This window comes from Chiloscyllium punctatum, chromosome 20 (assembly GCF_047496795.1).
Source record: "Chiloscyllium punctatum isolate Juve2018m chromosome 20, sChiPun1.3, whole genome shotgun sequence".
NCBI classification, from domain to species: domain Eukaryota; kingdom Metazoa; phylum Chordata; class Chondrichthyes; order Orectolobiformes; family Hemiscylliidae; genus Chiloscyllium; species Chiloscyllium punctatum.
In genome coordinates, this window is record NC_092758.1 from 74,879,647 (window position 1) to 74,901,455 (window position 21,809).

The 21,809-nt window shown below is 44.2% G+C and overlaps 1 protein-coding gene across 1 annotated transcript in view; it reads left to right on the top strand.

Annotated features, from left to right (window-relative positions):
• Nucleotides 1-21,809, top strand: part of LOC140491823 (exportin-7-like) — a 95,041-nt gene that overhangs the window by 65,041 nt on the left and 8,191 nt on the right. The window contains exon 6 of the mRNA XM_072590218.1: nucleotides 18,327-18,462. Coding sequence (XP_072446319.1) covers nucleotides 18,327-18,462 — 136 coding nt within the window. The remainder of the gene's footprint in view (nucleotides 1-18,326; nucleotides 18,463-21,809) is intronic.

Sequence of the window (21,809 nt, forward strand, 5' to 3'; positions counted from 1 at the left end):
TTGTTTTTTAAAGTCAGTTTCTCTGTGGATTTGTATCAGTGCCTTATTATCTTAAATATGCCTTTGTACTTATCCAAGTCACAAGAACTATTTTGTCAAATCAAGAGATCTGTTTTTCAGTGCATTTTCACCATGCAATCCCTCATATTAGTTACTTTAAATGTCAGATTCGCTTTTGCACACTTACTCTGTTATCCCAAGATCGTGCACACATTTCAGGCAATCGTGTTGGAAAATGAAAAGTCAGGGTAGGATGGGGTGCATGCATCTTTTCTGTTTTATCCAAATGTTATGTATGGTGAATAAGTCAATAAGTTTAGTTCTATTTTTTAAAAAAAGCTTTCACAGGTAAGACCATACATCGCTGAGAGAAAGCTGTCAATTATTTAATTTCATCTACATTTTCCTTTCATTTGATTCCAATTGAGTAGTCATTCCCATTCCCATTTGATACTTTTTTCCCTGTCGCTAATCTTTTATTCTAAGTGGGGTCATGCCATTAATTGCTATCCTATCTGATTCAGGAGCCCTGAAGAAACCTTACTATCCAATCTAAACAAAAAAGTTTGTAAAAACTTCAAAATGTTATGCTTTGTGGGCGGCACGGTGGCACAGTGGTTAGCACTGCTGCCTCACAGCGCCAGAGACCCAGGTTCAATTCCCGCCTCAGGCGACTGACTGTGTGGAGTTTGCACGTTCTCTCCGTGTCTGCGTGGGTTTCCTCCGGGTGCTCCGGTTTCCTCCCACAGTCCAAAAGATGTGCAGGTCAGGTGAATTGGCCATGCTAAATTGCCCGTAGTGTTAGGTAAGGGGTAGATGTAGATGTAGGTGTATGGGTGGGTTACGCTTCTGCGGGGTGGTGTGGACTTGTTGGGTCGAAGGGCCTGTTTCCACACTGTAAGTAATCTAATCTAATCTAATCTAATCAAAACAGACAAACAAACATCACTGTGTGGTTTAAAGCATTCATAGGAATATGCTTAAATAAAAACCAAAAGAACTGTGCATGCTGGAAATTAGAAACAAAAAGAAAGATTGGCAGATTTGGCAGCATCTATGGAGAGAAATCAGTTAATGTTTTGATTCAGTGACCCTTCCTCAGCACCAAATTCTGCTTAGTCATCGTTCCTTGCGTTTTTATCTAAAGTAACTGGCTAGATTGTGCGTAATGTTTCTTTTTAAATTATTCCAAGTTCAAATATGGGAACAACAGACTAAACTGTTCCTTTTGTGTACAGTCTCTACAATGTTGAAATAATTATATCCAGGATTGGTGATTTTAACTGGTGCTTTAATATTGAAGGCCCAAATGTTCGCTGTTCAAGTTTCTCCTGTTTTCAATGACTGAGATTCCTAGCCAAAATCACACATCTAGCTACACGCAAGATATACAATAAGATTTTTTTTTAAATAACTATTTGCAAAAAGAATGCTACTCTGAGAAGAGGCAGGCCTCAAGTCACCAGGTGACATTGTGTTATACTGTTACATAGTTTGCTTAAAGAAAAGCTGTCAACCTTCTGATAATTTCACATTGGCTTTTTATATTTTTATTGTCTTAAAACCTTAAAACCACCTTCAAATCTATGATTCTATGAGTGTGTGGGCAAAATACTTGTCATTCTAAATTCTGAGTTCAAATTGATGTCTTCCAAAATGCAGCTTAAATGTATACTGTTTCAAACCATTTTTTTTCTGTGATTTGATCTTTTCTAAAGCAATTTTAAAAACTAATTTTTAAAATCTTTTCAATGAACTAAAATTTAAAAGATTTTATGATGCTTATGGACTGTTTTAGTACTGATTTCAGTTGACTGTAAGGGATGTGCTCATTGTAACACACATGGGAACTCTCTGTGAATATTACCTAATTTTTACAGAGGGCTTCTTTAACTTTACTGGAGGAAAGGGACATGTTGATCTCTTCCTTAACTGTAACTAAACGTACAATTTCTTTGCACAACCCTTCTGACTCCTGGATGACATTGCACACTAACTGTCTCAATACATAAACATGGAACATTTGTTGTTGTTCTCCTTACATAGCCACAAAAGAACTCAAACATGCAGGTTAACTTTGTGTTTATTCATCCAATCCCAGTCTTTGGCTGGCGAAATGGAATTCTGTCTAATCCACTGTCTGGGCTCTCCATCATTTTGCTACATATGGACAATCTCGGTCTGATGCCAGTCTGATCTTCATTCAGTGTCCATCTCCCACATCTGTTAAAGTCATCAATCTTTTTACACATATGTTGTTTACATTTCATTCTTATACCAAAAAAATCTTCCATTCCTGTCCACAGGAATCTGTTTAAACCTAGCTTACTCTCAAGGTTGATACAAGCCTTAGGGTGTACAAGGTATCTCTGTGGTCATTTCTGTTCATGTAGACACTTAAGATGTTCAAGGTTCAGGCCTGCCAAAATGTCCCTCACAGCTTGTAAGATGTGGCCTTAGTCCTGCAATGCCTTTTCATAAAATCTTATTAAATTCTCACTACAGTTTTATATCTATAACAGCCTGAAACTGAAAGCCATGACAAAAAGAAGTAGCTGGTTATGATTGAAGATGCGTACATTCATGTTGCTAGCCAATGTGCACAGTAATAGATACTGTGAATAAGTCTTCCAAAATGGAATTCTGGGAATTTAGTCTTGTTTGGTGTTATTGATGTCAGTGTGCTTGATGGTTTGTGTTTTGGCAAAAAATAATGGAGCAAATTATTGAAAATTATATTTAGTTACGGTACATTTATGAATAGTGTTAAATATTCACATGGAGGTATATCTTAAATCAGAATTCCATGATGCGCTCCATGAAGGGGAGTAATGTGACACTTTAGTTCATTTCTGTAGCTGTTGGTTACTCAGGAACAGCAGAACAAAGTCAAAATAAGTGGATGCAAGGTTAAAATCACACATTGACAGATTTGGCACCCTTTTCTTAAGAAATTATTTTTTGAGTAAGTGCAATATAGCAGGAGCTGTTGCGGAGATGGTTTTGGAGAATGAAGTTGAAAGCAGTATTAGTAGGAGAGTACTTTGATATTATGAATGTAATTCAATCAGATTTAGTTTACCAATAGAAAGGTACAGAGACCAAAAGTACAAGTTTTAAATTGATGCCAATTTACTGAGCTAAGGCATGAGTTGCAAATGTGAACTGGTAAAAGATGGTAGGTAAATCAATGTCAGATAGTGGGAGGCATTTGAGGAGGCGATAGAGGTCAGGATAAATGTATTCACAGAATGGTCCTAAATCCAGACCAACTTCAATCTCAAAGAGTTTGCTAAATGGAATAAGATAAAATAGGAAGCTTATGTCGAATACCAAGAGCTCTGCTGCAGAAATCCTAAAGTATAGAAAGTGTTTAGGAAAATGTAATGGGCATTAGGGAAGAATAAAGCAAGGATAAAAAGTTTTGACAAGTGAAATTAAGGAAAATTCAAAGAAATAAGAACACAAAGAGCAAACAATAACTAGGAAAGTCCTAGTTAGAGTACAAAACCAGAAGATGTGAGAGAGTGGAAGATGTGAACATGGTTCTCAATGAATGTGTGTTTGTTTACACAAACAAGAGGGAAAGGGCAAAAAGTGTGTTAAGAAAAAAATGTTCAGAATATTGCATGGGGTAAGCAGAGAGAGAAGGGAAAGCTCAAACTGTTTAGCATGTTTGGTGGAGAAACTATCAGGTCCAGGCGAAATCTTTCCCAGACTGCTAAGAGAAACAAAGGAGGAACAATGGAAGCTCTGACCATGACGATGCAATTCTTGGATGACAGGATTGGTGCTAGTGGCCTGGAAGTTTGCTTATGTTTTCCTATTTTTAAAAAAGGGGCAAATGGTAGACTGAATAGTTGCAGGCCAGTCAATCTAAACTCTGTTTTGGGTATATTATTGAAAATGTTCTGAGTGAAAGAATATCATGTCATTAACTATGGAATTTGTTAAGGGAAGGTTATAGCTGCGTCACATAATTTTGAGAGGCTGATAAGGAATGTCAATGAGGATGATATGTTTGATGTGCTCTACATAGATTTTAACAAGGCATTTGACATGGCTGACATGGCAGATTTCATTTTTAAAAACAGCGAGACCATGGAGACCAATAGGTAAAAATAATGACTGCAGATGCTGGAAACCAGATTCTGGATTAGTGGTGCTGGAAGCGCACAGCAGTTCAGGCAGCATCCGAGGAGCAGCGAAATCGACGTTTCAGGCAAAAGCCCTTCATCAGGAATAAAGGCAGAGAGCCTGAAGGGTGGAGAGATAAGCTAGAGTAAGGTGGGGGTGGGGAGAAAGTAGCAGAGTACAATAGGTGAGTGGGGGAGCGGATGAAGGTGATAGGTCAGGGAGGAGGGTAGAGTGGATAGGTGGAAAAGAAGATAGGCAGGTAGGACAAGTCATGGGGATAGTGCTGAGCTGGAAATTTGGAACTAGGGTGAGGTGGGGGAAGGGGAAATGAGGAAACTGTTGAAGTCCACATTGATGCCCTGGGGTTGAAGTGTTCCGAGGCGGAAGAGTAGACGTTCTTCCTCCAGGCGTCTGGTGGTGAGGGAGCGGCAGTGAAGGAGGCCCAGGACCTCCATGTCTTTGGCAGAGGGGGAGGGGGAGTTGAAATGTTGGGCGGTGTGGTTGATTGGTGCGGGTGTCCCGGAGATATTCCCTAAAGTGCTCTGCTAGGAGGCGTCCAGTCTCCCCAATGTAGAGGAGACCGCATCGGGAGCAACGGATATTGGTGGGTGTGCAGGTAAAACTTTGATGGATGTGGAAGGCTCCTTTAGGGCCTTGGATGGAGGTGAGGGGGGAGGTGTGGGCGCAGGTTTTGCAATTCCTGCGGTGGCAGGGGAAGGTGCCAGGAGGGAGGGGTGGGTTGTGGGGGGGGTGGGGGGGGGGGGGCGTGGACCTGACCAGGTGGTCACGGAGGGAATGGTCTTTGCAAAAGGTGAAAAGGGGTGGGGAGGGAAATATATCCCTGGTGGTGGGGTCTGTTTGGAGGTGGCGGAAATGTCGGCAGATGATTTGGTTTATGCGAAGGTTGGTAGGGTGGAAGGTGAGCACCAGGGGCGTTCTGTCCTTGTTACGGCTGGAGGGGTGGGGTCTGTGGGCAGAGGTGCGGGATGTGGACGAGATGCGTTGGAGGGCATCTTTAACCACGTGGGAAGGAAAATTGCAGTCTCTAAAGAAAGAGGCCATCTGGTGTGTTCTGTGGTGGAACTGGTCCTCCTGGGAGCAGATACGGTGGAGGTGGAGGAGTTGGGAATACGGGATGGCATTTTTGCAAGATGTAGGGTGGGAAGAGGTGTAATCCAGGTAGCTGTGGGAGTCGGTGGGTTTGTAGAAAATGTCAGTTCAAGTCGGTCGTCATTAATGGAGATGGAGAGGTCCAGGCAGGGGAGGGAGGTGTCAGAGATGGTCCAGGTAAATTTAAGGTCAGGGTGGAATGTGTTGGTGAAGTTGATGAATTGCTCAACCTCCTCGCGGGAGCACGAGGTGGCACCAATGCAGTCATCAATGTAGCGGAGGAAGAGGTGGGGAGTGGTGCCGGTGAAATTACGGAAGATCGATTGTTCTACGTAGCCAACAAAGAGACAGGCAGAGCTGGGGCCCATATGTGTGCCCATGGTTATCCCTTTGGTCTAGAGGAAGTGGGAGGATTCGAAGGAGAAATTGTTATGGGTGAGGGCCAGTTTGGCCAAATGAATCAGAGTGTCGGTGGAAGGGTATTGTTGGGGACGTTGGGAGAGGAAAAAATGGAGGGCTTGGAGGCCCTTGTCATGGCGGATGGAGGTGTAGAGGGATTGGATATCCATGGTGAAGTTGAGGCGTTGGGGGCCGCGGAAATGGAAGTCTTGGAGGAGGTGGAGGGCGTGGGTAGTGTGTCGAACGATTGTGGGGAGTTCCCGGACTAGGGGGGATAGGACAGTGTCGAAGTAGGTAGAAATGAGTTCAGTGGAGCAGGAGCATGCTGAGACAATGGATCGGCCAGGGTGGTCAGGCTTGTGGATCTTGGGAAGGAGGTAGAACCAGGCAGTGCGGGGGTTCCCCGGACTGAGGTTGGAAGCTGTGGGTGGGAGATCTGCTGAAGTGATGAGGTTCTGTATGGTTTGGGAGATGATGGTTTGGTGATGGGGGGGTGGGGTCATGGTTGAGGGGGCGGAAGGAAGAGGTGTCCTCGAGTTGGCGTTTGGCTTCAGCAGTGTAGAGGTCAGTGCGCCAGACTACCACTGAACCCCCTTTATCTGCTGGCTTGATGGTGAGGTCGGGATTAGAGCAGAGGGATTGGAGGGCTGCGTGTTGTGAGGGTGAGAGGTTGGAGTGGGGGAGGAGGGTAGACAGATTGAGGTGGTTAATGTCCCGGCGGCAGTTGGGAATGAAGAGGTTGAGGGCAAGTAATAGGCCAGCACAGGGTGTCCAGGTGGATGCAGTGTGTTGGAGGTAGGCGAAGGGGTCCTCGGAAGGTGGGCGGGAGTCCTGATTGTGAAAGTAAGCTCGGAAGTGGAGGCGGCGGAAGAAGTGTTCGACATCACGGCGTGTATTAAATTCATTGATGCTTGGATGGAGGGGGATGAAGGTGAGTCCTTTGCTGAGGAATGATCGCTTGTCCTCAGTGAGGGGGAGGTCTGGAGGGATGGTGAAAACTCGGTAGGGCGTGGAGCTGGGAGTGGGGGTGGAGCCTGTAACTGGAGTGAAGATGGTGGGGGGAATGGGGTGGAGTCAAGAGCAGAGGTGGTGTTCCCCTCAGGGTTCTGAGGGCGGGGAATGGTGACCGTGGGATCTGTTGGGGGGGGGGGGCGTGGGGGTTTGTCAGCAGAATGGGAGACCAATAGCCTAGAATAAAGGGATCTCCAAACAATGCCAAAGAAATGAACTGAATGAACAAAATTCCACTTCTTTCTGCAGTAATTGTCAAACCCCAAATAAAACAAGTGGATTAACAGGCAAATGGTGTTTCAATAGAAACAGTGAAGTTTGAGTGTGAAGGAATACTCCCTAGTTGCCTGGATTGCCTGCAGCTCCATCATATTGAAGAAAGCTTGTCACGATCCAGGACAGGGTAGACTGCTTGTTTGGCACCCTATCCACCTTCAACATTCTGACCCTCCACCACCAACACCCAATAGTAGCAGAATAAACCATTTTACAAGATCAGCAACTGACCAAGGCTCCTTTAACACCATTTTCCAAATGTGCAACCTCTACCATTCAGAAGAACAAGGACAGCAGATGCATGCAAACATCACGACCTACACAATTTCCCCCAAGTCACACAACATCCCATCTTGGAGCTATATTGTCATTCCTTCCCTGTTGCCGGGTCAAAATCCTGGAACATGCTCTCTTACAACACTCTGGTGTCCCTACATTACTGCAGCAATTCAAGATGGCAGCTCACTACCTGCTTCTTGAGGCCTGTCAAAGATGGGCACGATTGCCAATGCCATCATGTTTAATAATTAAAAGATTTTACTGTCCATGTTTACTGATCTTTGACCACTTGGCACAGAGGACTGTGAGCAAATCAGGTAACCTCCTTGTGGAACTGCTTTTGGATCAGTCCAGAGGGCAGTCCATGTTACTGTTCAGCTCAATTGCTTGCCTTTCTTCTTTGACCGCAGATGCACCAAGATGTCACTGGAGGTGGTGCACATGATGTTCATGATTATGCATGAAGCTCTCTGGAACTAGTGACATTGAATGTGTAATTGCCACTGTACATATCAAAAGTTCTGAAGAGGGTTCACCGGATCCAAAATGTTAACTCTAATTTCTCTCCACAGATACTGCCAGACCTGCTGAGTTTTTCCAGCAAATTTCTCACTTACAGCTTCCACAGTTATTTCGGGTTTTTGGGCATAGAGTTCAGGTAAAATTTAGAAAGCTAAGAGTCAAGGACATTTTTTTTTACTGAGGGTGGTGGGATTCTGGAACTAACTATGTGAAAGTGTGGGTGTGTCAGAAGCTCTTGTAACATTTATGCAGTATGTAGATATTCACTTTTGTTGCCATAGTTACTATGGGCTATGGACGAAGAGCCAGAAAATGGGAATAGTACGGTGAGATTTTGTTGGCCAGTACAGACACAATGAGCTCATAGCCACCTCTTGTGCTGTATTGGTCCATGAAAATCTGTCATGAATGTATTAAATGTTTGAACAGACTCAGTAGCTGTTGGGTGGCACAGTAGCTCAGTGGTTAGCACTGCTGCCTCACTGACTGTCAGTGTGGAGTTCGTACATTCTCCCCATGTCTACATGGGTTTCCTGCCACAATAACAAAGATGTGCAGGTCAGGTGAATTGGTCCTGTTAAAATTGCCCCTAGTGTTCAGGGATGTGTAGGTTAGGTGTATTAGTCTGGGGTAAATGAGGCCGGTAAGAGACTGGATGGTTAATAAAGGGAATTGTAAATAGGATAACTGTAATTAATTCAATCTATTCTTTGTAATGTTAAGACATGCAATGTATATATCTATGAATGACATGACAAATTGTACAGGTACCAAAGATTTATTTCTACGAATAAAGTATATTTTGAAATAAAAAAAAAGTAAATGAGGCCGGTCATTCTGGCCTGAGACTTCAATTGATGCAGATTGAGGATCCGGGAGGGACAGTAAACTGGGCGCCACGTCCAGAGCCCTGATGGAAACGGTCAAGGAAGCCGAGCTGCACGACATCTTCAGCACCCTGCAGACGGAGCACAGCATAGATACACCTGGTCATGGACAGACGGGTCTATCCGCTCAAGGATAGACGACCTGTTTGTGTCCCAAACATTCGTCCCAAGCATTCTCGGTCAGATCCACTGACATCAAGCCAGTGTTTTTCTCTGACCACTGCCTCCTGCTGGCTGACTGTCACCTACACGACGAGCAGTGGGCTGGTAAGGGAGCGTGGAAACTGAACACTAAGCTGTTGACCCCCGGGAAATGTCGAGGAGCTCAAGAGGGATTACGCAGGTTGGAGAACCGTGAAGCCCCTCTTTGAGTCTCCAGCGGACTGGTGGGAAACAGTAAAAGGGAACATCAAGAGGTTCTTCATCCTCAAAGGTGTTCAGGAGGTGAGAGGGAGGCGGGGAAAACTGTCCCAACTCCAGGAAACTATGCAGAACCTGCTCCTGCTGCAGACGTTGGGGGTCGATGTCACAGAGGACCTCTAGGAGGTGAAGGGCCAGCAAGCCTCGCTCTTTGCCTCGGAGGCCTCCAAGATAATCTTCCGGTCCAGAGTCAGCTCTGTGGAGCAGGACGATACGTGCTCACGTTTCTTCTTCCAGAAGGTGCACAAAGAGAGCTCCGTGCTCAGCAGCCTGAAGAAAGAAGGTGGCTCGGTAATGTCATCTCAGGCTGACATCATGAGGATCAGCAAATCCTCATGACTCGAAGCCAACCGACAGTGCGGCCTCCCAGTCATTCCTGTCCTCTATCACGGAGGTCTTAGACGATGAAACACGAGAGAGGTTGGACCTCGAGTCCTTCGAAAAGAACAAAACTCCCGGAAGCGACGGCTTACCGGTCGAGATCTATTCTGCTCTCTCCTGTCTTGTTTGTGTGTTGCATAGAGCCATTTGCCGAATCCATCAGGAAGGATGCGAGCCTGGGAGGGGTGACTATTCCTGGCAGTGGAGGCCTACAGGGCCTCCCTGTACATGGATGACGTTGCCGTTTTCTGCTCGGATCCGCTGTCCGTACACAGACTCTGGTGCATCTGTGACCAGTTCGAGCGGGCCTCGGGGGCCACTTTGACAGTCTGCTCAGGGAACCACTCGATAGGATCCGCGCTCTCCTTTTCCCGAAGGGTCTCAAGGACACTACGTGCTGACCACTTCCTGATGGACTTGTGGTCAAAGGTGTTTTTCTTCATAAATTTCTCCACAAAGGACAGGTGGTATGGAACGGTCCAACCACTGGGAGTGTTCCGCGGCAGCGAAGCCAGGCCTATCCTTCGCAACACCAGGGACAGGTAGAACCTCAGTTTGTAGTGACACTTGGTGTTTGTGTACCGGGGAACCATGCACAGCTTGATGCAGCCACACAGAAAGGTGGCCATCAGGGTGAGGGTGGCATTGGGTGTGTTTTTTTCCCCCCATTGCCCAGGTCTTTGCACATCGCGTCCCTTCGGACCCAGTCCATCTTTGATCTCCACATGAAGTGGAAGATGACCTGTGTGACTGCTGCGGCACAGGTTCTGGGGATAGGCCAGACCTGTGCCACATATAACAATACTGACAGAACCTCACACCTGATGACCAGGTTTTTTCTGGCGATGGAAGGCGACCGTTGCTCCCATCTGCCTAGTTTCTGCCTCATTTTCCTGATCCGCTCCTCCCAGGTCTTGGCGCATGCCCCAACCATACCGAACCAAATACCCAGCACCTTCAGGTGGTCGGTCCTGACGGTGAAGGGGATAGAGGATTGGTCGGCCCAGTTCCCGAAGAGCATGGCCTCACTCTTGTCTCGGTTTACCTTGGCCCCCAAGGCCTGCTCGAACTGGTCACAGATGCACCTGAGTCTGTGCACAGACAGCGGATCCGAGCAGAAAACGGCGACGTCATCCATGTACAGGGAGGCCTTAACCTGTAGGCCTCCACTGCCAGGAATAGTCACCCCTCTCAGGCTCGCATCCTTCCTGATAGATTCAGCAAATGGCTCATGCAACACACAAACAAGGCAGGAGAGAGAGAGGGCAGCCCTGCCTGACTCCAGATCTTACAGGGAAGCTATCTGATTCCCACCCATTGATTGCGACTGCACTGACAATGTTGGTGTAGAGCAGTCTGATCCAATTACAGATTCCCTCCCCAAAGCCCATTTTGGAGAGAACATCCTCCATATATGTATGCGATATCCTGTCAAAGGATGCCTAATCGCCAGAACTTTCCAACAAGCACCAAGTCATGTCTTGACTGGTGGTGTGAAGGGCCCTGCCTGTGTGATCCTTTATGCACGCCTGGACTCTCTGCCGCACCGCACGCTACCATCGAAGCGGCTGCGGGGGGGATGAGACTGTCACACACCTCCTTCTGGAATGTGCCTATGCAGAGGAAGTCTGGAGCGGGATGCAGTGGTGTTTGTTGAGGTTCATCCCAAGCAGCGCCGTGACACGGGACTCCGTGCTCTATAGGCTGTTCCCCGGGACACATACCGAGACGAACATCAACTGTGCCTGGAAGATCATCATCTCGGTGAAGGATGCTCTTTGGGCGGTCCGAAACCTGTTGATCTTCCAGCTGAACGAGTTGACCCCAACTGAGTGTTGCAGACTGGCACATTCCAAGGTCTAGGACTACGTGTTGAGGGACACGCTGAAGCTTGGTCAGCTGCAGCCAAGGCGTGGTGGGGAAAGACCACCGTGTAACGTCTGCCTGCCTAAGAAGAACAGGGGACCTACCAGTCATTTGGACTCTGCTGACACCTCAGCAGAAGAGCTGGATAGTCAATGTACAGACTTGTATATAGGAAAAAATAATTTCGATATCTGTATGTAAAGCAATGTAATGTGTGCACAAGAATGGCATGGCCAATTGTATAGAGATCCAAATAATTTTATGAATAAAGTATATTTTTGAAATTAAAAATATGTAGAGCAGTAGGGGAATGGGTATGGGTGGGTTACTCTTAAGAGGGTCGGTGTGGACTTGTTGGGCCGAAGGGTCTGTTTCCACCCTGTGGGGATTCTATATATAGCTCCTGTTGCTATTTTTTTGTGTTCTTGTATCTGACTGATCCTTAGTTAAAATGAAATCTTCTCTTTTTAATATAAATAGCATTACCCAATTGTAAAGAAGATACAATACTTTCACTAAATATCTTGTCAGTTCAGTGTCTGGATTTATTTTCAGATAACTAATCTATAAAAGGAGAAGATTCACACAGTTTCTCTACAGTAAACGTGAAGTTTGAAAATCACTTCCAGACTCCCATTATTGGATTTTTGAGATAAAAGCCAATTGAAAATACTTAAAGCTGTGTCATACTTTATGAGAAGTGCTTTGTGGAGGTCAAATGATTCTCACTTAACTTAATGAGAAAAACAATTTTGGAATTTGTCAAGATGACACATATTTTCGTGACCCAGTTCCAGGCTTTTATTTGGATTTTGCAAAATGTTCAGGGCCAAGTAATTAAGTTTTCCACTTGGTGGCGCCAAACCTTAAGTAGTGCTTGGCCAGATTGCAATTGTAACGTGCAAACATTAAAAAAGGAACTGGTGAAGACCATTCAGTCCTTTGAGTCTGCTCTGCCATTCAGTATGGTTCAACTGGTCATCCAACTCCTCCTTCCCCATCTCCAAATATATTAGAATCCCTTTCCCCCTGAGAACGGTATGTAACTCCTTCTTGAAAGCATTCAGTATTTTGGCCTCAACTGCTTTCTGTGGCAAAGAGTTTTGACCAAACTGAACTTTCAAGCTGACTGGCTGTGAAGTGACAAACGTGTCTGGAAATTGGAGTTAAGTCCAAGAAAAACAAGCAAACAGTGAAGTTTCACAGCTGTCCTTGGAGAGACTTTATTATCCAGCTACTTACAGCTGGGGATCAGCGAGGTGTTTGTTTTCAAGCCTGATGAAACACATTTTAAACTTTTTTGTAAATCTACAGCAGTAAATAAGGTGACTTTTTAAAAAATACATGTTATACTGAAAATGTCTCTTGATTAATTTTTTTTCTATACAACGTACCTACTAAGTTATCCTAGAGCAGTAAAATTGTGCTATTTTCTGGGTCTCCCTTCCAGCCTGTGCGGACAGATTTAGCCTTTTTATACTAAAACTGTCTTTACTTATCGGATCCTTATCCCCCGATTCCCTCTCTATTCATGTATTCGTCCAGGTGCTGCTGTCGTGCTTGCCTTCCACCACCTCTGGCAGCACATTTCTGGTACTCAACCATCCCTTGTGTGAAAAACGTGCCTTGCACACCTCTTTTAAACTTGCCCCTATCCCTGCAACTTGAACCTATGTCCCCTAGTCATTGACCCCTTCACACTGGGGAAAAAGACTCCTACATCGGCACGATGGCACAGTGGTTAGCACTGCTGCCTCATAGTGCCAGGGTTCCAGGTTCAATTCCAGCCTTGGGTGACTGTCTGTGTGGAGTTTGCACATTCTCCCCGTGTCTGCGTGGGTTTCCTCCAGGTGTTCCGGTTTCCTCCCACAGTCCAAAGATGTGCAGGTCAGGTGAACTGGCCATGTTAAATTGCCCATAGTGTTAGATACATTAGTCAGAGGGAAATGGGTCTGGGTGGGTTACTCTTCGGAGGGTCGGTGTGGACTGGTTGGGCTGAAGGGCCTGTTTCCACACTGTAGGGAATCTAATCTAATCTATCCATGTCATTCACAAATTTCTATCAGGTCACCCCTCAACCTCCTGCATTCCAGTGAAAGCAAACTCAGTTTATACAACCTTCCTTCATAGCTAAAATCCTCCATAACTAGGCAACATCCCAGTAAACCTTTTCTGTTCCATCTCCATTGCATCCACATCTTTCTGGTAGTGGTGACCAGAACACAATATTACCAGTGTTAACTAAAGTTGTATAAAACTGCAGTATAACTTGCCCATCCTTATACTCAAAGTCCCATCCAATGAAGGCAAGCATGCCATAGGCTTTTTTTTGAACTACTTTATCTACCTATGCTGCCACCTTTAGTGATCAGTGGACCTGCACATCCAGATCCCTCTGCATTTCAGTGCTGTTAAGGGTTCTGCCAGTCACTGTATAATTTCCATCTGTAGTTGACCTTCTAAATTGCATCACCTCATATTTGTCCAGATTAAACTCTATCTGCCATTTTTCTGCCCGTGCCTCCAACTGACCTATATCCTCCTGTACCTTCTAACAGTCCTCAGTATCTGCAACTCCACCAAACTTTGTATCGTCCAAAAGCTTACTAATTAGACAAACCTTGTTTTCCTTCAAATCCTCTATGTAGACCACAGATAGATGTCATCGGGACCTGGGAACCTATCTACCTTAATACTTTTTAAGACACGCAACACCTCTTCCTTTTTATTAGCAACTTGGATTAGAAACTCCCTTCCCTGAGATCAAACTCTACCAAATCCTTTCCTTTGCTGAATATTGACACAAAGTATTCATTTCACACCTCACTTACCTCTTCTGCTTCCGCACATAGATTCCCTTTTTTGTCCTTGAGTGGGCTAACTCTTTCCCTGGCTACCCTCTTATTATATGTATAAAGAAACCTTGGAATTCTCCTTAATCCTGTTTGCTAATGGCTTTTCATGACCCCTTTTAGCCTTTCAAGTGTTTTGTTTAAGTTCTTTCATTTTTTCCTTGTATTCTTCAAGGGCTTCATCAGTTCCCACCCTCTGTAACCTTCCATATGCTTCCTTTACCTTTTTGACCAAGGTCATAACATCCCTGGTCATCCAAAGTTAATGTAACTTGCCATACCTATCCTTCCTTCTCGCAAAAACATGCTGCTCCTGAACTCTTTCTAAAATGCCGTTTCAAATATTCCCACATGTCCAATATGGCTTTACCCTCAAACAACTGCCTCGAATCAAAATTGTTCAGTTCATGCCTAATACTGTTATAATTTTCCTTCCCTAAATTTAGCACCTTCATCCAAGGACTGCTGTAATCCATATCCATGAGTATTTTAAATCTCTCGGTATTATGATCACTACATCCGAAATGTTCCCCCACTGAACCTTCACTCACCTGGCCAGGCTCGTTTCCCAAAACCAGGTCCAGTGTAACCCCTTCCCTGGTTTGACTGTTTAAATACTGTGTCAAGAAACCCTCCTGAATGGTCTTTACAGATTTTGCCCTATATAAGCCCCGAGTATGAAGTGGGTCCTAGTCAATATAGGGGAAGTTAAAATCACTCACTACAACAACCTTGCTGTTGTTACATCTTTCCAAAATCTGTCTGCATATTCTCTCTTCTATCTCCTGCTCGCAGTTGGGAGGCCTGTTGTATACCCCCAGCATTGTAATTTCACCTTTTCTGTTTCTGAGTTCTACACATATTACTTTGTTACTCAGGTCCTCTGATGTGTCCTCCTTCAGTACAGCTATAAATACTCCTTTTTCAGTAATGCAACTCCCCCACCCTTTTTGCCTCCTCTTCTATCACATCTAAATTCTGGGACATTCTGCTGCCAGTCCTGTTTCTCTTTCAGTCAAGTCTCCAAAATCGCAAAATGTCATAGTTCCAAAAAGCACTGTCATAGAGTCATAGAGATGTAAAGCATGGAAACAGACCCTTCGGTCCAACCCATCTGTGTGGACCAGCTATCCCAACGCAATCTAGTCCCACCTGCCAGCGCCTGGCCCATATCCCTCCAAACCCTTCCTATTCATATACCCATCCAAATACCTCTTAAATGTTGCAATTGTACCAGCCTCCACCACTACCTCTGGCAGCTCATTCCATACACGTACCACCCGCTGTGTGAAAAAGTTGCCCCACTGTCGGTTGTGGGTTTAGTAGAGTGATGTGCTTTCCCTGTCCGATGTAGTAATTCGGGAGAATTTCAATGTTCCTAATGATTATGTCTGCAGGAAAGAGGTTTGGTTGCAAATCCTATTGGAGAGACAGCTAAAGGCAATGAGGAATTAACAGGAGCCGGGGGTGTGATGGATGGCAGTTTTAGGAAGGTAGGAAAACCGCAGATACAATCAGATTGTTTATCTTGAGGAAAGGTAGGCAGATAGTGCAGGATTCTCCAGTGGCCAACCCTATCTCAAACAAGTAGGCTGTTTTGGAAAATGTAGTGAGTGATGGACTCTCGGGAGTGTAGTACTGACAGCCAGGTTCCTGGTACCAAGACTGGCGGTATTGTAACGAGGGGTACATCCAGTTTGAAGTGATCGATTGTGACAGGGGACCCTCTAGTCAAAGGTGCAACCGACAACGAGGCATCAGAATGGTGTTGCCTCCCTTGTGCCAGAGTCACAGATGCCTCCGAGAGAGTGCCAAATATTCTCAAAGGGGAATGGGACCAGCAGGAGGTTGGTTATACATTGGTACCAACGACATAGGATGAGAAAAGGAAAAACAAATATAGGAACTTAGGCAGGAAGTTAAATAGTAGGTCAAGGATTGTAATGTCTGGTTTACTCCTGGTTCCATCTGCTAATACAAGTCAGAATAGAAGTTCAAAGCAGATGAATGCATGGCTGGGGAGTGGCGTAGTGAAGAAAGACTCACATTTTGGATCATTGGAATCTTTTCTGAGTTAGAGGTGACCTATATAAGAAGGATGGGTTGCACATGAATTGGAATGGAACTAATTTACCGGCAGGGAGATTTGCTAGTGCTATTTGGGAGGCTTTAAACTAGTCAGGCGACCCAAAGGGATAGTAAGAAAAGAGATAAGTTTGAGGCTGGTACAGTTGAGAAGAGGAGCAAGTCAAGGCAGGCAAGAGCAAGTCAGAAAATGAGTTAGGGCTGATAAATTACACTGCATTTATTTCAGTGCAAGGCCCTGACAGGTAAAACAGATGAATTCAGGGTATATTTGGGAACTGGAATCACAGCTGTGATAGAAATGCAACTCAAGGATAGATAATTTTGGCAGTTTAATGTTCCAGGGTGTCAATGCTATACAAAGGATAGAAAATGAGGCAAGAGAGGAGGGGGAGTGGCGTTTTTGGTTAGGGATAACATTACAGCTGTATTTCGGGAGCATATTCCAGGGAGTATGTCCAGAGAGGTTATTTTGATGGGATTGAGAAATAAGAAAGGGATAATCAGCTGATTTTACCCCACCTCCACAATGCCAATCTGAAATTGAGAAGCAAATATATAAGGAGATTTGAATTATCAATAAGAAAAATAGGTTTTAATGGTTTGGGGATTTTATCTTTCCAAACATAAACTGGGACTGCCACAGTGTTAAGGGATGGAGAGGAATTTGTTAAGTGCGTACAAGAAAAGTTTCTGGTTCAGAAAATATACCAACTAATTTGATTGAATTTTTTGAAGAGCTAACAGAGAGGGTGTTAAATGGAATACATTTGATGAGATGAAAATAGACTTCCAAATGTATTTGACAAAGTACCACACAACAAGCTATAGGTCAACTATAGGTGGAAATAATACAGTGAATGGCAGAACCCTTAGGCTTATTGATATGCAGAGGGATCTGGGTGCAGGTCCTCAGATCACTGAAAAAGACAGTAAGGTAGTAAAAAAGGCTTATGGTATGTTTGCCTTTATTGGATGGGGTATTGAGTATAAGGATAAGCAGGTTATACTGCAGCTTTATAGAACTTTAGTTAAGCCACATTGGGAATATTGTGTATAGTTCTGGTCACCACTACCAGAAGGGTGTGAATGCTTTGGAAAGGGTACAGAAAAGGTTTACAAGGATGTTGCCTGGGGCGATCTTAGCTATGAAGGAAAGTTGAATAGACTGGGTGTATTTTCACCAAAATGCCGAAGGTTGAGGGGCGACCTGACAGAAGTTTATAAAACTGTAAATGGCATGGATAGAGTGGAAAGTATGAGTCTTTTTCCCAGTGAAGTGGTCGATTATGAGGGGACATGGGTTCACGGTGCTCAAGGACAAGTTTAAAAGAGATGTTTGAGGCATGTTTTTCACACAATGGGCAGTGAGTGCCTGGAACATGCTGCAAGAGGAGGTGGTGGAAGCAGACACAATGACAGCATTCAAGAAGTATCTGGATGAATACATGAATAGGAAGGGAATAGAGGGGTATGGATCCTGGAAGAAAAACAGTTTTAGTATGGAAAGTCAAAATTTGTCGGCACAGGATTGGAGGGACTAAGGGTCTGTTCCTTTGCTGTATTGTTCTTTGTTTTTGTTCTTTGTTGATGTTTCTATTACTTCTTTCTCCCACCCATTTCCATCACGTCCTCCACCTTCACATCTCTCTGTCCACTTTCACACCCTTACGACTTCTTCCACTTCCACACTTCCATCACTCCATCCGTCATCTTATCTCCGTCATGTCCTCCCTCGTCAGGATCTTCACCATCTCCATATCTCAGGAAATTTAGATCCCAAAAATCCTCAAACAACGGCACTCTTCAATTACTAGACATTCCAAGATGTATTGACGTTGACCATGGCCAGGATACTAAGGAGAGCTCTCCTGCTTTTCTTATAGTACCGTGAGATCTTTACATCTACCTGAGAAAGCGGAAGGGCTGTGATTCAAGTTCTCATGTGATAAGCACTATTTCTGGCAGTACAGAACTGCAGCAGTTTAGAATTATTCTCAGGTCTCTAAAATGGCTCATAACCTCAGGATGCTCTGATTCTGAGGCAAGATTACTCTCACTGAGCCATAACTGTTCATTAAATTTTAATGACTTTTTTTAGTGTGTTTCAGCTGGTGAATTTGGTAGACTCTAGGCTGCCACAGTCAGGAAATGAAAAAGTCGAGCTTGCTATGCTTAGTTTCTTTGACCAGTTTCGTAAAACATACATCGGTGACCAGCTTCACAGATCCTCAAAGGTAGGCCCTTGACTTCTGGTTCAGTAGTAATACTTTAAAGAATACAGAGAATATGACATGCTTGATATCAAGTATAATCAATTGCTTCTGTTTCATGTGATTGAGGAATGCTTTATGTATTAAATAGACCTGGCAATGGGTCACCTGTGTATTGCATTGTTTCACCTTGGCAGTCAGGCTGCTGAATCAGTATATCATTAACGAATAGAGGTATAGATTGATAGGTTGAGAGGAAGTGAGCTAGGAGTTGACTCGTACAGCGCAAACACTAAAATCAACCAATTGGGTGGAAGGTCTTGCTTTATGCTCTAATTTCTATGCTTCAATTTTTTTTTAATCGCTTGATTCCTCTTGTCAATTTTCTCCCAGAATTTGAAACTTCCCCAGTTGAGACTTTTCTGGGAATTGTTCCTTGGAAGCTGTTGGCTATTTGATCACACTCGCATGTGGCTGTTATTCTTGTATATGCCCAGGCTGGTCTTTCACAGTTCTCACTCGGAGTCCACATGACTGCTTTACCAGTGGGAGCTGCTTGCTCAGTCTAGGATTGGTTTTGACTGTGATTTATTTTTCAAAATTTTCCTCTCAACTAACGTCCTTATTCCACTCCCACTTTTCTACCTTAGCCTAGGAGCATTGAGGCAAATTGTAATGTCCCATAATATTGAATCATTGAATCATAAAGTGCAGAAGAAGCTATTTAGCCCATCGAATCTGTACTGTAAAAAATATACTGCTACCTACACTAGTGCTGCTTTCCCACACTAGGTCCATAGCCTTGAATACTATGATACATGTGCTCATTCATGTATTTTTAAAGGTTGTAAGGATTCCTTGTCTTAACTACCCTCCCACGCAGTATATTCTTGATTCCCACCATTCTACAGATGAGGTGGTTTTTCCTCTCATCCTCTCAAAACCTCCTGCCTTTCACTTGAAAATTATGTCCCCGTGTTATTGACCTTTCAACTAAGGGGAGTAGCTGCTTTCTATTCACCCTGGCCATGTCCCTCATAACATTATACACCTCTGTCAGATCCCTGCTCAATCTTCTGTGCTTTAAAGAAGCAGTTCGAACTTCGACCCAATACCCAGCATGAGCAAACCCAATGTAGTGTACAAAATCCCATGCAAGGATTGCACAAAATGCTACATAGGACAAACAGGATGACAGCTAACGATCCGCATCCATGAACACCAACTAGCCACGAAACGACACGACCAACTATCCTTAGTAGCCACATATGCAGATGACAAGCAACATGAGTTCGACTGGGACAACACTGCTATTATAGGACAAGCCAAACACAGAACAGCCAGGGAAATCCTAAAGGCATGGCACTCATCTACAGATTCAATCAATAAGCACATTGACCTGGACCCAATCTACCGACCACTGCATCGGACAGCTGGAACTGACAACCGGAAGCGGCAGATTCAAACCACTACAAATGCTGGAGGAAAGATCACAGAAGTGCTTCACAGGAGGCTCCCAAGCACTGAGGATATCACCTAGACAGGGGACGAAACGTCTGCAACACAAATTCCCAGCTCAGCGAACAGAACCACGACAACGAGCACCCGAGCTACAAATCTTCTCACAAACTATGCCCTCTAGCTCTGGACTCCCACACCCCAGGGAAAAGACTTTCTCAATGTGTCCTATTCATGCCCCTCATGATTTTATAAACCTCTATAAAATCACCCCTCAACTCTGACGCTCCAGGAAAACAGCCCAAGCCTATTTAGCCTCTCCCTATAGCTCAAATCCTCCAATCCTGGCAACATCCTTGTAAATCTTTTCTGAACCCTTTCAAGTTTCACAACATCCTTCTGACAGGAAGGAGACCAGAACTGCACACAATATTCAAAAAGTTCACTAACCAATGTCCTGTATAGCCACAACTCCGATATTCAATGGTCTGACCAATAAAGGAAAGCATAGCAAAAGCTGCCTTCACTACCCCATCTACTCCACTTTCAAGTAACTATGAACCTGCACTCTAAAGTCTCTTTGTTCAGCAACATTGCCTAGGACCTTACTGTTAACCTTACCACGAGACCAGGTAGGTCCAGTGATGAAGAGATTATGCTCCAAATGCTTGTGATTTCAAATAAACCTGTTGGGCTGTAACCTAGTGTCGTGTGACTTCTGACTTTTCCCACCCTAGTCTAGCACTGGCACCACCTCCTCATACCTTTGATTAAATCTTGCCTCTCTAAATGGAGAGTATGTTGGTGATGTGAGACTCACTGGTCTATACTTCTTTGGTCTACCTCTACTACCCTTCTAGTAAAGTGGAAACCACTTTAGCTGTCCTCCAGTCCTCAGGCACTTCCCCTGTGGCCAGGGCGATTTGAAGGTTTTGATCAAGGCCCCTTTAATTTCCTCCTTTGTCTCCCACAGCAGCCACAATTCCACTTTGGTTTTGTCCACTTTTAAATCTGCCCAAATCTCCAATTTTTCCTTGCTCTTCAAATGAATCTGGTCAAGAACTTCACTGTCTATCCTACTTGAATTCTGTACCTGCATCCGCTGCCTCCAGCGTGAAGACTCCATCAAGTTTACCAAACCAAGATTGATCTTGTAATTTTGGTCATTGAGGTATGGCTCAGGTACAGTTTTGGAAAGGTATCTTCTTAAGTATGATATGGCTAAGCCTAACCTGTCCTACTGATTTCTGCATTAAATATGGAATGTATCATGAGCATATGTGCAGGTGTTGACAGCACTCCATTGTTCCTGCCCAGGAGTGCTATGAATGTACCATGGAAATCAGTAATGTTGACTTTCAATTCACTCCCATAGCATATTAGATTCTGGCATTTTCCAAATGGTTCACATTCAGGTCTAGTCTCCTTGAAGATAATGTGGTGAATAATGCTAGACTGAATATTATCAATTTGGGAATGGAAATTAGTTATGTTTTTAATCAGTGTTTATGTTGTTTGCAAAAAGGGAAGTGAGCATTTTCCCTCGTACACTCCTTATTATTATCCCTGATGTCTTCCGTAACAATTAAACACCTGGACTGATTTTCACTGTGGCTATTTGCTTTGGTAAGGCCAAGGATTTGTACCAGACAAGAGATTATATTAATTCCTTGTGTTAGTCAAACTGTCATGGATTTTTTTTTGGCTCTTCAATAGTTCATTATCAACGCAATTTAATGCCTTCAATATGTAAGATTCACAATGTCTTCCAGACAGATCTCTTCACAATATCTGAAGGAAGTCTACATTATTTCAGTAATTGTTTCACTTCCAAGCGACTAAGGGCAAAGTAACAATGGTATCTAAAAACTTACAGGTCCTAATTGTTGAATGTTCTCACATTCTATGAAGTA